Here is a 16962-nt window from a genome sequence, read left to right on the forward strand (position 1 = left end):
TAGATGGATCTAAAGCAGTCGAGTGAAATCGGGAATAGAGAAAAAAGAACGATGACGTATATGCGCGATCGCGCCTTGTGTGTCGCAATGTTTGAATTTCTGCCAACAAACTCGCGCGATTATGCTTCCCTTGACTTGGTCTATAGATATATGAAAGCGCAACAAAGTTCTTTCGCAGAACTGTACTGAATTCTGAATCCGTTCGCGATCTAACTGTACTATTAATGAAACATTTATAAGGCGAGAAGCTCTAGATATCACTGATTACATTTACCCGATATGAAATAATCTTCTTACTTGGCGAACGTAATTGGAAATTTGTCAGAAGGACTGCTCGCGGGAATAAAAAGATATTGTAAATCTTTATCACCTCATATAAATATCCATTCCTATAATTAGATCGGCAATTTTTTATCGCTGAATTCGAAGAAGCACATGTAACGATTATACATTACGTGGAATGGTATTTGCGGGTATACCGAGATAAAAGAAATGAGGTCACCATTACGTTTTTTTTCTGTGAATAGGTCACATTTGCGGTCCGATTAACGAAATCGGCACGTTATCACTATCGAATGTATCCTTTGAATTCCGGTAACAATGGCGATATTTTAAGCGACGAATTGCGTTAGTGGGCTTGATTAAATCTCAAAGGTATTAAAATGAATTTTTTTCGATCACGATTCACTGACCTTCCACGCTCGTTGCAGTGTCTAATTCTCGTCGTTATTACTGAAATACGTTAATTCTGATATGTATAGCGCTTTATGATTTTCCACAGTACCGTTATCGTGCGAATCAAACGACAGCGTAATATAATTTCCGTTGGAAATTGTCGGTGGGAGATGAGTCCCTTGCGTCACTAACGTCTTCTTTTCCGCGGATACATACTTTGCGCGGCATTTCACGTGGGAAACCTCGTGCGCATCATATATAGAATCGCGCGTTGGTTGATTATATGTTCCGACATTCTCCCGCACAACTTTCTCATAGGAAAACTAGAATAAGAGTAGTCGTGAACAACAAATATTATCGGACGAATGCAATCGCGAGGGATATCTTATAGCGCGTGCAACATACGATGATGCGGACGCAATTATTTGCTTGTCATACACATATTTGCAGATAACACAACTCTCATCAACTCGCACAATGAACGATATCATTGCGAATTCACAATAAAAAATTGTTTCTCTCGATAAAAAGAAACATTTTTTTCATAGATTTGCTCAATTCGATATCAACTTGTGTATGTGTATATTATTTTTTAATGCGAATGTGTATCGCACGGTGTTGACAGCAAAATTAGATTTAGAAGCATTCATTTCATCAAGCTTGAAAGGATGTTACATTACGATCCGAAAAGATGCAGAAAATCGCGTTATTCTAAAAAAAAAAAAGAGAAAGCACGATTACGCATTGTATATTCACGATACCGAGGATGATAAGAGATTTTCATCTCATCGCTATTTCGATCGCTCACACACGCGTCAATCTCCCACGGTCTGAAAAGTCTCGACGGCCGGATAAGTCGCTTGGAAAATGGCCCAGTCGTTTACGCAACACATCGCGGCACGTCGCGCATTGTGTTGCGAGCTTTGCGCACTATAAATCCATACTTTTCTCAGCGATTGCGCGTCGACACCGCACCGTCTCACCTCGGATGGCGAAACGTCACGGTCGACGTGCGTCCCGATCGCGTCGCGGCATCAAAGACCGGTTACGGGGAATCGACGACGAAAGAAGAGAACAATCGTGGCCGCGCGCGGTAATACAATGGGCGACGACGACGACAACGAGAGAAGGAAATGTTCGCGACACTCGTGCGTGTTTCTCGCCGGAAAGGAAACCATATACCCCCGTACACAAGCGGCAATTATATTCGCGCCGTAAAATTGTCTCGGCGCATGCACGTGCACGCGACGCGATCCGCGCACACACGGGCGCTCACGCGGCGCGCGCGGATATAAGGGAGAGAAACGCCGACAATGGGCCTTATTGCAAAATCTGGAACGATTTCGTGGGAGCCCGCGCGACGGTGACTTAAGAAATTCACCCGATTGTGCGTTTGCTGGAGCGAGCGCGAGCTACTCGCGCCGCGACTCGCGATCGCACACGATTTGTGGAAAGTTTGCGGTTCCGCTCGCGCACGAGAGGAAATCAATGCACGACGACGACGGATAATTGCACAAACTCGATTTTTTTTATAAAATTAGCTCGTTAACGCAAGAAAAATTGAGAGAATTAATTAATTTAAGTAATTTCATCGAGATAAATATATCCAATAATTTTTTCATTGTTTCTTAAGACAATGCTCATTAAAAGAGGAATTGATATTTCGTGAGTGAGTCGTCCTCGAACGCGTTCATGGTGATTTCAAAGATAAGCAAAGATACGTATATTTGTTCGCATCTTTCTGTAGGCATTCAAATTATCTCACGTGTATCTAAATGTGTTATAAAACGTTGATCAAACAATTATTAAGTAATCTAATTAGAGGCACAGCAAAACTCGCAAAATCTAAAATATGTGATGCTGAAGAGTGCGATGCTGCGCAGACAACATTTTATTTTTCAAATCCTCGTCATTAAGACCAAGAATGCGTTTGCATCCGAAAATCTCGTTTGCGCGCGAACTGTCAAAATGTGATAGGATACGAGCGAGGTGTATCTGAAAATCTGATAAAATCGACGCGCAAGTGTCAACGCTAATGAACGAAACTCGTTCGCGAGGATACGTTCTCTGCACCAATGTACAAAGAGTATTTTCCTTGCTTTCCTTTACGGATGCAGGTACAGGTTGCCGGGTACAGCTTGTTTAATTGACAGTGAGATGTTCATAAGCAAGGCATTGTCGCCAGTTTCCTCACCGGAGTAATTAAAAAAGAATCGGGCGCGCGCGTTTGTGGCAAAGGAACCGTTCTCTCGCGAGTGGAAACCGATTCAACTCCTCGATCTCAACCGGGACTGCCAAGTGTAATTTAAAACGATCGAATTTTTAATGTAATGCAATACATTTCAAGTAATGAAAGAATTAAAGATCACTTTTACAGCACAATATAAAGTACATATAATAATAAGAAAAGTTTCTCATAGTTTTTTAAGTACAAGTTTAACTTGAGATTATATGATTAAAATTTTGAAAACGTTTTATCTATAACTTTAACGACAATCGATAAATATATCTTTCTTGTAGAGGCTTTGTGTAAAGATCTATACAAGATTCTCAGCATGGATAGACCGATAATCAGCTGATCTCTTTCCATGACCTCTGTAAATCTCGCATTAATTACTATTTAATATATTCTGCGTATATACGAGTATGTAGAGAGCTGCTACGTGCGAAGACTGCTACGAGTTTTGAAATCGCTGTCGCGTTTCTCGATAGCGTTATCTCTCTTTCGGATCGGGTCAATGTACGCAGATGAGATACTTTTAAACCCCAGTCATTAATACTTCTCTTCGTTTGATAATGTTTTCTATACTTTGCTATGTTGGTCGTACTTTTTAAACGTTGCTAATCATAGGCGGAAATGACGAAAAATCTGCCCAGCATTATCGCGCGTTCCACCATAAAATGCGATAATTATATCAGTTATAAAGGCATATATAAAGCGACGTCCCGTCGCTCGCACGAAAATTGCAGTTATATGACTGCTAGTACGGCCCGTAACGTTTCACGCTGCGGTTGCAAATCATCACGACCATGATTTTCGTCCACCGTGATGGTCGGTCGCGAAAAGTCCCCGGCGAGAATCCGGCAAGGATCGTGCTCGCGCTTTCCCTACCCCGCTGTAGGAAACAAGAGTCAGCAATAAACTGACTTGGAGCTAGACCAACTATGTTTATTACGGTAATCTCGCCTCGCTGTGCGTTGCTCTTGGTGCGCTTTCTTAGATCAATTGTGTGTGTGTTGCAGCGCTCCGCGAGCAATAATAAACCCGCCCGGACGTACCGCGTTGAATAGTGGGCCAAGATCCAGATATGTTTGTCGCGAAGAGATTAGTAGTTTCCACGAATGCGCGCGATTTTTTCGCCTCCCTCTGAGCGACACTGACTGAGAGATATCTGTGTAATTTATATAGCTCATCGTGATTTAGGCCACCGGGAAACTCGAGGACTCTGCCGACGTTAACTGCATCCAAATCATCTTACCCTGAACTACGCGCGAACAAATTCATTGTCAGTGGTACACGCGCGTAAATTTCCGCGAAAAATATTGCGCTCGTAAATAAATACAAGAGCAGTAAGAAAAAATAAAAAAATATGAATTGACACGTGAATTGCAAAAAATCTTGTGTTTTTAACGGATACGATAATTATTATGTGCACGATTCACGTGATATATCGAGAACGTAAGATTTCTCTCTCATGATAAAAGAATTAAAATGAAATCATCCCGACCCGAGATCAATAGTCCATTATATAATGCTAACAGTTTTTGAGCGTGCTAATGATAAATATAAGGTGACCGTAAAGTCGATTCACAGATCACAATAAAGCTTTCAGTGACAGGTTGCGCTGCCTGTGCCTGTCTACATAGCGCGATGAGTCGTTAGATCAGGTATTTAGCCCGACGCGCGCAAACTTATCTTAACCGACACCTCCGCCTCCAAAGCTAGGCGGCGCCTTTCAGGCTTTATAAAGCCACCGATTTTTGCCCATAAATCATGCCTGATTATAGAAGTTTCGGACATTACTCCAAGTATATTTATGCTATTGAACCGCGGCGGACTCTCGTTACGATCACAAAGAACCCACGGCCATGACTCATACGAACAAACGGCCGCGGTGATTAATCCGACGACTAAAGAACCTTCCGTATTGATGATGCTGCTATATTTTTAATACAGATAATAAATATCCAACCGATCGTAACTGTTTTCTAAAAGAGCTTGATTCATATATCACTAGCAGCTGTGAATTATTTTATGCAATGGAAAACGATATGTTTCACAGTTGGCTCTAATAAACGGACGTATTATACATAAATGCGCTCTTCAACCTCAATTTAGAAATGAAATAAAATTACGAAGTGAAGTATATAGCGCGAGAGAACTGCATGAAAAACAGATGATTAATAAAAAGACGACCGATATTTTTCTCGTTACCATTTCTTTTCTCTTGGTCATCGTTTACTTGACCAATTTCTGCATTAGCATTTCTCCAATTCTGATTTACTGCCGCGCTCACGCCACGAGGGACGATACACGCCCCGCGTCCCTGTAATTTTACGGCTGACGCATCGAGAAATGTTACGACCCCCTATGTTTTTGTCACCGTGTCCTTCTCGCCATCCCATGGGGGACGCCCTAGCCCTTCGTTCTCGTCGCTGTTCAATCCCTCCCTCTCGCGTGCACTCCGTCCTATCCGCTGTAATGCCCCGTGATTGTTGTTACCAGAGATCCGACGGAAACCGACAATCCATTGATGCGGGACGCGTGTCGTGCTCCGGCACGAATTTTATATACACGTTTTCATTTCGTCACCGGACGTGAAGGGAAAATGATGGCATTGAGTGAACACATCCTGCGCGCGATTGATATTAATATTTACAAAAAAGCGGAAGAACACGAAGCGTAGGATGAAATGCGCAAAGAAGACTTTTTATCGCGATATTATACGTATATATAATATCGTTTTCATACCTTTATTATTACGAAAGAGAATAAAGTGTGTATTTTTCTAATCCCTACGAGCGTCTGCAATGATGCCGGGATAAAACGCCGCTGACTCAATATAATTCAGCAAGTTTGTGCAATCAGAAAAGTGTAAATTGCCTTCCACAATAAATACAGACCGGCACGTTTATTTCTATGTTCTCCGTTGAATCTTATCTTCCTTTCTTCTCCCGTTCCTTCCCTCTCTATATACCATGGAGCCCTTTATACATCTCACCCCTACTCAGTACTCATCCAGGGCTTCCTATTCCCAGAAGCTATTAGTCTAAACAATATGGCTGCCAAACGCAGCATACAATCGATATCGGGCAAGGTATGCCAACGAGCTGCGTAATTTAATTGAGACTATAGCTGTTCAAGCCTGGATACTGCGCGTATGCGTTTTTGCATCAGATATTGAATACAATGTGGATGTTTGGTAACAGTATGACATAACGAGATGTATAACGAGATATTTTTTAATTCACTATTACATAAATCAATTATAAATATAGACTAAATGTTATTTCTTATATGAATAATTACATTTTAACTTTTTGCAATTTCATAGATTACTGTCTCGCTGCAATTGACTTTTTTCGATGACTAGCAGGATTTATCGGTCCGATCTTTTTAACTTAATTGTAGCGCAAGCTCACGATGCCACCAACACATATTTAGCTCCCTAATCACACTTAGTGTGTGCGGTGCAAAGGGATGCAATTCTCTTGAGCGATTCCTTTCCCGCGGTGCAGTTAGAGAGAACGGAAGTACCATCGGACCCCGCGTTAGGTAGTCGAGAAATTAGCTGATAGCTCGTGGTTAGTGATTCGGCGAAATGGATTATTGGCAGTGCGAGGCGGAAGATTTTCGAAAGTCAGATCAATCGACAGGTCGTCGACGGCGAAGGCAGGAATTATCAAAGCATTCTCATGACGAACGATTCGTTGTGGGAATCGCTGCCTGTTGTTGATATCTCGGAAATCGAACACGAAGAGTGATCCAACGTAATTACACACTTAAGATAGCAAACATTCGATCCTTGAACTATTGAACTTTACTATAAATGAATAGTTTATTGCGTTTTATGGGGGCGTAGAAGGAAACAAAATTAATCACGATTGCCATAGCAATCTTCGTCACGATGTGTGTAATTACGATGTCTCGTCTGTCTTCTTGGACACCGAGACGTCAGGAAAGCCAGCCTTCGTCGTGTCGGATGTTACGCAGAAACGCGTCAAGAAATTGTACGAAATGGTTGAGATAAAAAAAATAATAATATTAGTAAGAGAAACGGAGAGCGAGAGAAAGAGTGAGCTGGAACATTGATGATCGGTACTTACCCTTCTTGGGGATCAAGGACTTGAGCAGCAATACGGCGTTCTCGTCGCAAGCCCAGCCATGCATCTTCCGATAACTATCGCGGCCCTTCTCGGTCAGCTTGTCCCAGGGCTTGGGCTTGCTTAGTAACTCGCTGACCGTGCCTTGGCTTAGTCCGAGAACATATTTAGCGAACAGCCTCTGACCAATATTATGTATCGACAACAGCTCGCGCACCCGCCTCGCTATGTGAAGAGTGTCGAGATTTTGCGAGGCGTATTTGTCCATATTGTGACGCAACATCTCCTGGAGCCTCGCCTCCATAGGATCGCCCTTTGGAATGAGGGATTCGCCCAGCCGACCGGCCATACCGGCGGCCCCAAACTCATCGCCGAATCGGAACGGATATGTTCGGTCGTCGAATCGAAACGGACTCTTGAGCGTATCGAGAACGCTTAGACCGCCGATGTTATTGTTCGCCAGATGATGACTGTTATTATTATTGTGACATGATTCTTGATCGGCCGGACTCTTCGGGGGTGGTGCGCTCGGTACACCCGGGGTGAGACCGCCGCCGTTGATAGATGCCGAAGGGGTGCTGGTCTCCACCATTGACGTCGGTGGTGGCTGGAAGCTCGGCGGTGATGTTAAGGCGGTTGTAGAGGATGGCGTCGGTGGTGCCGGCGTCTCGTGTCCCGACACTGGCGTTGGTGCCTTTTCGGTGATGTCTAAATTAGCCAGGGACACGGTACCGAGCGGCGTATTCGACTTTGCCGGGGTATTCGAGGTGGACGACGGATCCGCGCTCGGTGATGGAAGATGATTTAAACTACTTGGCGTTGTTGGAGGATGCAAACTCATGTGCGATTGAGCTTGTTGCAATTGTTGTTGTTGTTGAGCTAACTGACTTAATTGAGATGGCTGTGATTGTTGTTGCTGCTGCTGTTGTTGTTGCTGCTGCTGCTGCTGCTGCTGCTGCTGATGTTGTTGTTGCTGCTGCTGCTGATTCATGATAGACCTTTCCAACGTCCGCCTCCAATTGGCAACGATTTCTTCACCGAGGAACGAGCCAAAGGTCTCGACGTTTTGAAGGGGTGGCGGAAAAAGGAGGCTCGAAGTTGTCGAAGTGGCCGAAGAGGGCGTCGGGGTGGAACGTGGAGGGAGAGAGACTGCTGTTGGAGGCGGTGGCGGTGGTTGTTGGGAGGACACATGGGATGTAGGTGGCACACCTCCGACCCCGTGGGGTGAGGCGGTCGAGGCGCGCTGCAGGGGTGACGATAATCCACCTGCAACCACCAAAAACACAAGGGAGCCCGTCAGCACGCGTAAATGACACTCAACATAATTTCGAATCGCGATGGGAATTGTCGTTTCCGTTCTGATCGCCAGTCCGTCCGCGCTGTCTCTTTCCGAAGTGCAAAATCGAGCGGTGACTTCAACTCTCTTCATCATCTTCCAGAATGATGTGAGGATGACCGAGACTCTCTTTTTCAACGCTTCATCATAATCCACGAATGTGCAAACGAGTAACGACGTGGACGCCAACGAGAGGAGGACTGTGGAGACGTTGTCAATTGTCCGAAAAGATATCGTGAATGTAAGCATACATCCGTCTCGCGTAGAACGTTGATCGCGATGACGCGTGTAGGTTCAAGAAAATCGCGCCACTGTGTCACGTCGAATAAAATATCTTTCGTGTTGCAACGCAATTGTCAGAAATATCGCAAGATTTAAAAGAAAATACAGTCTTTGCGTGATTGGAAAATGTAATCTTTTTTTAAAGTCGAGCCGATTTCTGGAGAAAGTTTTCCTGTGATATGTAATCACGACATATGAGATGCTTAACATTTGGAACGTCCGCATAGAAACGATACTTACTCTGTTATATATTTCACTCAATTGAAGGAAGTAGCAGAGGGATCGGAAAGATAGGACCGCGAGCGACGACGACGTAGAAGGGTGGCTCGGTCGGTTTGATTCAGAAGGGGTGACACGTTGCAGTATCTCTTTGGCTCTCTGCGTATATGGAGTGTCTCTTTCTCATTCTCTCTCATCGCGCGCTCTCTCTGTCAGCTTGGATCGATTCATAATAAACTCTGTCCCCGAAACAATGGCTCGGCCCGGGCAAATATTGCGAATATCGTCCACAAATTTGCGTGCACGAAGTTTGCGTTTCGCAGTGTACGGATGGTGGTATGGAAGAAGGGATGGTTTAGAGGACTCTTACGGAGAAATGGATATTTGGAACATTCGGTAAGAGATAGAATGGGCCTACAGGGTAGCGATATGGAGGGCTAATGTGTATTTGGTTGCGTTAGTATCTTCTACGAATGTACGTTAATATACGTATTAGCGAGAGAGTGGCTCAAAAAAGTGCAGCCTAAGCAGCCAAGGTTCGGAGATAAAGTATGTATATGAGAGAGAAGTAGATATACAACAGAGAGAGTACGAGAGAATCAGGAAGTAGAATCAAATCGTTCGTCGGTCGTCGAGAAGCTCACATCGAAGTCATGCTCAATCGTTTATTCTATAAAGTCGTTACTCTGCGTCCGCGTTGCGTGACTCGTGTCCTTTTCATTGTTACTCGATGATAAAGCTCGTCGACGGAGCCTCGAAGAGAGAGAGAGTCGGGGACCAAAGATCAGAGCGGTAACGCAAGAATCAGAAACGAGATCGCCGAGGTGTGACCGGCCTACCAATATCTCGTTATTTTCCTTTTTCTTCTTTCACCAAATTTATATATATATATTTTTTTTTTTCAATTCAAAACAAATCCCTAGCAGGATGATACGTTTCTTTCCACGTAAATATTACTACAAATTTTCATTTACTTGCTTTACGAATCTTTCTAATTGATTATAATTTAGCATTATAAACAATATTTGAAGATGATTATTTTAAATATTTACTGTTTTGAAAATGATCATTTTCGCTATAAATCGATAATTTAATGTAATTATATTATTATATTTTTATAATTATTTATTATATTATTTGTAAAAATCAACTAATCAAGCTTTGCAAAACTTCGCATTTTACTCATTTCTTCGAATTCTCTCCCAAAATCAAATACCTCGTCTATTTCCATTATGTAATGATCCCGATTGAGATACATCGTTGGCTCACTTACCGAGTGCGTCAGGTGTGTTGGAGGGTTTCAGATTCTCGGCTTGCTGAAGCGCCTTGAAGCGCTCCATAAGAAGATGCTCCAAGCTCTTTCCAGGTTCGCCGGTTGGTATCTGCGAGAGGTCGACTGACCTCAGCACGCTGATTTCGCGCTTCAGGTCATCATAATCCCTCTGCCGTTCCAATTTGCTCTCCAGTCTGCTGATGTGCTGCCTGCGCACTTCGAGTTCCTCCTCGAGTCGCGCCGTTGCTTGCGCGCTTGTCTCCTGGAGGCGTTGCAGACTCTGCTGTAGCCTGGACACCTCCTCGACCAACTGGTTAATCTGGAAAAAAAACAACATCGTTTTTGTAAAGAGTGTCTGATAAAATTGTATTTCGCGCAAATTGCGAATCAATGAAGCGCGTATAAATCGGTTACAAAATCTTAAACGTTAATATTCCTTAAAGCGATATCTCGCGGTGTTTATTGAACGATATCGTTGATAAAATTTCCCGCATTAAGGAAAACATCGCGCTATATAATTCACGGGAATTGCTACTTCCTGAAATATCACCGAGTACTTTCGCATCGCTCATCAGGAAATCGACTCGAAGCGATTAAATGAAGATGGAAACGTAACTACATTATCATCGACGCAAATATAGAATCACATTTACGGGCTTCTCCCTCCTTCGCGATTCGCTTCGAGCATCGTTTATCTGAAACCGAACCTAGTAAGGAGCTTACCAGAAGCTCTTTATTAATTTTATCGGGAATATATACGCGGAAATCAATAGTGAGCGCTTAAGAGAGGATAACTTTAAATCTTGGCGAATCTCTGAATGTAATTACCGCGGATTAAATTACGTATAAAGTTTCAATCGGAGCGATCGAACCGTTGAATTGTCATCCAATTATCGGTAATAACTTATGACATGTGTCATCGACCATCTCATCATTTCGACACTTAGTTTTCGAAATTTAATGAATAAGACGCGGTTGTCTTGTTCTTAATAGAATATATATAATTTTGCGGAAATTTAATTAATACAGAGATCCAAAGATTATTTTAAAATCATCTATAGTGTCTTCATGGAAGATATAAAATTCAGAGATAAAAATTTGTAAGATAATTTCCTATCACTGTAAGAATTAAAAATATTATAAAAGAACATTAATTATATTGCTAGAAAAAATTAAGTATAATTCATAGGACAAAAAAATTGATGACATTTATACTCGCGGTATCGCTCGCAGCGACGTATACGAAGTAGATTCGTCCCTCATTAATGCATCATCGATCCGCGCGCAATAATTACAATGTGCGACCGCAACGTCTTGTTTTTCCATCTCTATAACGAGAACGAATCTGGGATGTTGAAAGAATCGAGTAGCGGAATCGGTGGCAAAAAATTATCGTGGCGAATAGAACGGTACGGCAATCGTGTCGCGCTGCTACTGTGCCGCAATCAATCGCAATGAATCGTGGGCACTCGAAACCTATCCACGTGTTCCGCGAGGGTTCACGTGGATGCATGCGCGCGGGAATACGGTGCATAGAGGGAAGGGCAGACGGTAGGGAGGAAGAGAGAAGACCGATCAAAGGGGGTTGGGTACGGGACGATTTTAAAGCCGAATGCGTTCGCACAGTAGCATCGCGCGCGATGCAACGAGCTACGTGAATGAGATCGTATCAATTGTTTTTTCTCGCCGAGGCGCATCGCTTCGTCTCTCTTTCCGTGCTCCGGGGGTTAATCGAGAAGCAACGACTTCAATTTTGCAAAATTCGCACCTCTCCAACAGCACCGTACACATCTTGTGCGATTCTCTTTTGGCTAAATTTAATTTTACAAAAAAAAATTTGTTTTTTTATATCGTTGCTCGATCCACTTTTTTTTTTCGATTTGTCGTCTATTGTATCCAACGACAATGTCAGATATATAACTGTAGATATCGATTGAGTCTTTACAATTTAATAAAATTAACTACATTCCTCTGGCGCCTTGTAACCCCATGACTCATCGCGGTAGTATAAAATCGAAGAACCTTGACGTACGCGGTAAACTTGCACGTTTTTACTCGTTAGTTTATTTATCGGGGGCGGCTACCTGTCGATTGTCCTCCGTTTCATCCATAATCGATATACGCTTACGTCCAGAAGCTTCATTTCTACTTGTGTAGATATGGATACGATGGGTGTGTGTGTGTTTGTGTATAGTGAACGAACATGAGTGCGTATTGCGGCGATGTTATATGTACACACGGCAGTACACAGGTAAGAACTGACACGGGTGTAGATAAGTACGCATTGACGTTCGATATGCCGTTAGGTAGGGACGAGGTGGTCGCTGCCGGCAAGGGTGGTTTATGTAGGGATAAGTTTCCGAAGTTGCCGCGATCGCTCGCAATAATGTCCGCCATTAACGGCGATGGGGTAGGTTATCGCCATGAGGGAAACCTGAAACGAAGGACAGGTGGAATTAACACCACGTCGATCGACGAACTTACGATAAATACGGCGGCGACCTGACGTTTTTTTTTTTTTCTTTTTTTTTTTTCTTTTCACGTAACGGACACTCACCCCTCGGCGTTCGATGTTATGGGAGGGCGGTTTATCGGCTCCCCTTTTTTTTCCTGCTTCTTTTGTGAATACTGTTTAACGATGCGAATAAAACGGCGAATCAATGTTCACGATGTGATTGTATGTTTCTTCAATTAGCGAACTATAAGTGACGCTTTGAAGAGTGCAGAACCTACTTTAAACTTTCTTCTGATATGTATTTCGTATAAAGAAAACACATATCAGAAGGCTGGTGATATAATGCATGAAATATACATTTGCGCAATGCAAAGTGCTCAGTTAGTTATACATGTACGACATTAATGTATTTTATATTACAATAATTATATATAAATTTGCAATATATTTTAACAACTTCTGTAGATTTGTATATATATTAACTAACTTTTCATATATAAATCACACTCCTGTTCCTACATATGTATATTAGATGAATTTTATAATAAGCAATTCAAATTTTTTAATCTGCCTAATAAATATATATTTATATAGATGTACTAATTTCATAATATTTATAATGCATCTTCCAAGTAATTTTTGTTTCTGTCGAGAGAAAGAGAAAAAAGAAGAAAGAGTTTTACGAAATCAGATTCATTTTTTAATGATAACAAATCAACTGTTTAATTAATATTGATTATAAAAATATTAGTCATTAATCGCTGCGTTGTGTATAAAATTATAAATATATAATTAAGTTAAAGAATAAAAATTAATAAAAATGTATAAAGAAAGAATTTAACAATATTAATCAGTCACTTTTATTTTCCGTATCGCAAAAGAAGTCATAGGAGATAAAGATCATGATAGAAGAGCAGAAGCCAAGAATTGTCGGTCAGGAAGGACGACAGGAGATGGCGCGTGAATGTTGGCAGATTTTCTACTTTGGAACAATGTCATCGGTAGAAGGCGAACCGCTCGTTAGCGAGATTCTCGGCTGCTGAGGGGCCACACAAATTCGATGGGCGCGCATAAGAGATGTACGTGTGGGGTAGTGACCAACGAGCAATCCTCAGCATGAAGGCGTCCAGTCCGGGTAGCGAGATGAGGGGAAAGGGGGATGAGTTGAAGCAAAAACAATCGGGGCTTGATCGATGGTCGCGAGGTACGACGACGAGGATATGAAGGCGAGTCGGAAGACATGATCGGTCGTATGCAAATTAAAGCGGAGAACGGTGGAGCTTCGAGGGCTGACTCGGTGGGAAGAAACGTAGGGTGCGAAGTCGAAGGGTACGGAGGGTGCGCGCAAGGGTTGCCTGCGCGCGGTGGTGTCAAGCAAACTTGAAGTAGCCGCACGCGCGTCCGCATTGTTTCTTGACCGTCACCACCACCCTCCGCCGCCCCCTCCCGCCACCCCTTTTCACGATCCCGCGCGTCTCCTCCCTTCGCAACCCCCTTAATCCTCCGCGATTTTTGCTATTTGCATTATATAGGCGTCGGCAGGCCTTTGTTTGTTGAGCTATTGATCACATTTTCTCCCGCGGTATAATCAATCTTCACGCACACACGTCTCCGCCGGCCTTTCTCATCCTTACGTGTGTATACGCACGCGTTTGCGCGCACGTCCGCGTGCGAGTGTATGCACGGACGCGGTGACTCGAGTAACGCGCGGCTCTCCGATATCCATACACCGTGGCACATTAGAACCCCTTTTCGTTATACGTACGTAGATTCGGTACAGGGACAAGATGGCCGTTTGCTTCGTATTAATTTCGTAGCCTGTCCACCAATGATGCGTCGGTATGAGATCGTCATGGCCGTCGAAACTCACGTTCTCACTTTTCGTGGTTTCACGGCTCTCCCTTTCTCAACCCCTTCCCCCCTCCCCCCGCGTCGTATTATCGTTTCCACGTGAACGACGAGAACGCAAATATAAATTGTCGTTTACGTTGGGATACTCTGATATCTCTTTGATCTATATCCATTACCTTGATGTATATCGTTGATGGGGGCAAACTTGCTAAAAATTACACTTTAATGATTCATTTATTTATTCGATTTATTCGCGGTACTAAATTAGGATAAATTTTTGTCGGTGATTATTTTAAAGAGATTGAGCAAGATTATATTTTGATTTAAAAATATCTTGGAGCAAACAAAAAATAACACTTTCAACTTAGAATGAGTAGTTGAAAATATAAATTCTGATACGTGTGGCTCTCTATCATTATTATAATTAATTAACTCTCTTGATTCATTTATTACAAACTTCTTTCAAAATATGAAACAAAAATAATAGATATATATTTTATTATAAAAAAAGTATATCATATATGCAGTAACAATAAAATATCTAAGTCTACGAATACTTACAACAAAAGTATTGTTGATCTTAAATAAAAATTGGCAATCTTCAAATGCTATAAAATTCAATGAATCTTTTATGAGCGCTTTGTTATACTATTCAATCTATCATATCGCGAAGATTCGTAGATCACGCCGGATTTTTGCAAAACCTCATCGTGAGAACCGATATCAGCGTATCCCGGTAGGAAGATTCCATTTTTACATCTCGGGAGGAAAGATCGCCGATATCAAACCCTTTAGCGGCAAAGCACCCCTTTGGGCCGTAGAGGAGCTCTCTCCCATGGAGGTTCGCTCCTCTTCTCGCCACAGGAGAATGCCAATTAAAAGCCGAGGTCGGAAAGAAAGCCCAATCGATAGGAGGCGGCTTGCCTTCTTCTTTCTCGCTCTATCTCGCCGATTTTCATTCTCTTGCTCATTCTCCTTCCCTTTCACTCTGCCGACGTGGGTAGCTGAAGCAACCGAAGCGAAGGGTTGCCCAAACTGGGAAGTGGGAATTATGGGCAGGATTAATATGCAAGGACTGGATACGTGCGGTGGCAGGAGGTGGAGGAGACGGAGGAGTAGGAGGAGGATGGGTTAGGGGCTGCTGGAGGGTGGCGAAGCAACAAAAGGGGTCGAAGGGGAAGTATGGATGGAGAGAAAGGGGCTTTCCGTTTTCTATCTCCGTCAGCCCGACGTCGAGATAACTGGCTCGGTCATTCGTCCTCTCTCCGTCTTCGCCCGTATTTCTCTCGTTCTATCAGCTCGCATCTCATCCCCACTACACTCTCCTTACAGGATACACGGCTAACGGACACCCCTATCGATTTTACAACTCGATATATGTGAATACCCACTTGTCTAATGACTGATCGGGCTTCGAGCTCAACCCTTTCCCTCCCTCGAGCGTCCTCCCTCGAACCCCTTCGCGTTTCTGGCCGAGCTTCTCCGCCAGCCATCCTCCGTTGGTACGATACCACCCCACGGGAGATGGAGAATGAGAAAGGGGAAGAAGAGGGAGGGAGAGAGAGAGAAAGAGAAACGATAGGAAGGAAGAGGGCGCGGAAGAGAGTTGAGGCCGAATGTATCTCGCCTCATTACACCGACTACGTGCCTTTGGCCAACATCTCGCGTTGCATCGACGCGCATACCCTCGCAAAAATCCGACAGAAAGAGCGCTTACCTACCCTCCATGCCTATTGCGACGTGATATCTGACTTTTTTATCGTAGGTGAAAAAAAAATAGCGAAATACGGTCAACGGCGATTTTCTCGTCTCAGTAGATTTATTATCGTTTGCATGAAGACATCTTAATAAAAATGCAAACGCAAATGCAAATATAAAATAAAAAATTAATGCTTCATTTTAAATTCTATAAAAGATTATATAGCAATTAATCAGCTTATTAAAATAATATTTAAGTTTTTAGAGTCTCGTGGTTATAGCTTTAAACGTTTTTCACAAAGTTTTCTGAGCGCTCAATTACTCTTCATTGCGTCAACAATGACATTTAAAATCGCGCGCGAGAATGGCGTGAATCGAGAATTTCTCGAAGGAGCTTGTCCGATAGAAGCGACCGAAGGCGAATGTTTACAAAAGCTACGCACGACGGCGTTGGAGAATCGCGGGGGGATGAGAAAGCGGCGGCGGCGGCGGCTGGGGTAAGCGAAGGGAGGCGGATAAGAGGGGTGTCGCCGGTCGTAACGTACCACAGTTCGTACGGAGGGTAGAAGGCAAAATGTATGATATTTTATTTTAGCGTTCTTCTGGGCGCCGCTAGATAAGCCTCCGAGGATTTATGCTTATTACAAGCAAGCACCGGCGAGGGCACTCTTTGCCGAAACCGGTCCTATACATACGGTGGTACGCGATCCTCCGTTTGCCACCCCCCCGTCGTCCCCACACCTTCCCTCCTCTCTCACCCTCGCACCTCCGATACACGCGGTTATGCGTAATATACATCAGATTATGAAAGCTAGTAATACCAGGTAGACTCGACCATGCGATATTGCC

At 43.3% G+C, this 16962-nt stretch overlaps 2 protein-coding genes across 6 annotated transcripts in view; both read right to left on the bottom strand.

Annotated features, from left to right (window-relative positions):
• Positions 1–16962, bottom strand: part of LOC126848808 (retinol-binding protein pinta-like) — a 562409-nt gene that overhangs the window by 237870 nt on the left and 307577 nt on the right. The gene's annotated exons all lie outside the window — the stretch shown is intronic.
• Positions 1–16962, bottom strand: part of LOC126848768 (homeobox protein cut) — a 137036-nt gene that overhangs the window by 8868 nt on the left and 111206 nt on the right. For all 5 annotated transcript variants that reach the window (XM_050589943.1, XM_050589946.1, XM_050589944.1 and 2 more), the window contains exons 4-5: positions 10110–10428; positions 7003–8265 (exon numbers count right to left, since the gene is read on the bottom strand). In XM_050589943.1, coding sequence (XP_050445900.1) covers positions 7003–8265; positions 10110–10428 — 1582 coding nt within the window. The remainder of the gene's footprint in view (positions 1–7002; positions 8266–10109; positions 10429–16962) is intronic.

The sequence above is a fragment of the Cataglyphis hispanica genome, chromosome 4 (assembly GCF_021464435.1).
Source record: "Cataglyphis hispanica isolate Lineage 1 chromosome 4, ULB_Chis1_1.0, whole genome shotgun sequence".
NCBI lineage: Eukaryota > Metazoa > Arthropoda > Insecta > Hymenoptera > Formicidae > Cataglyphis > Cataglyphis hispanica.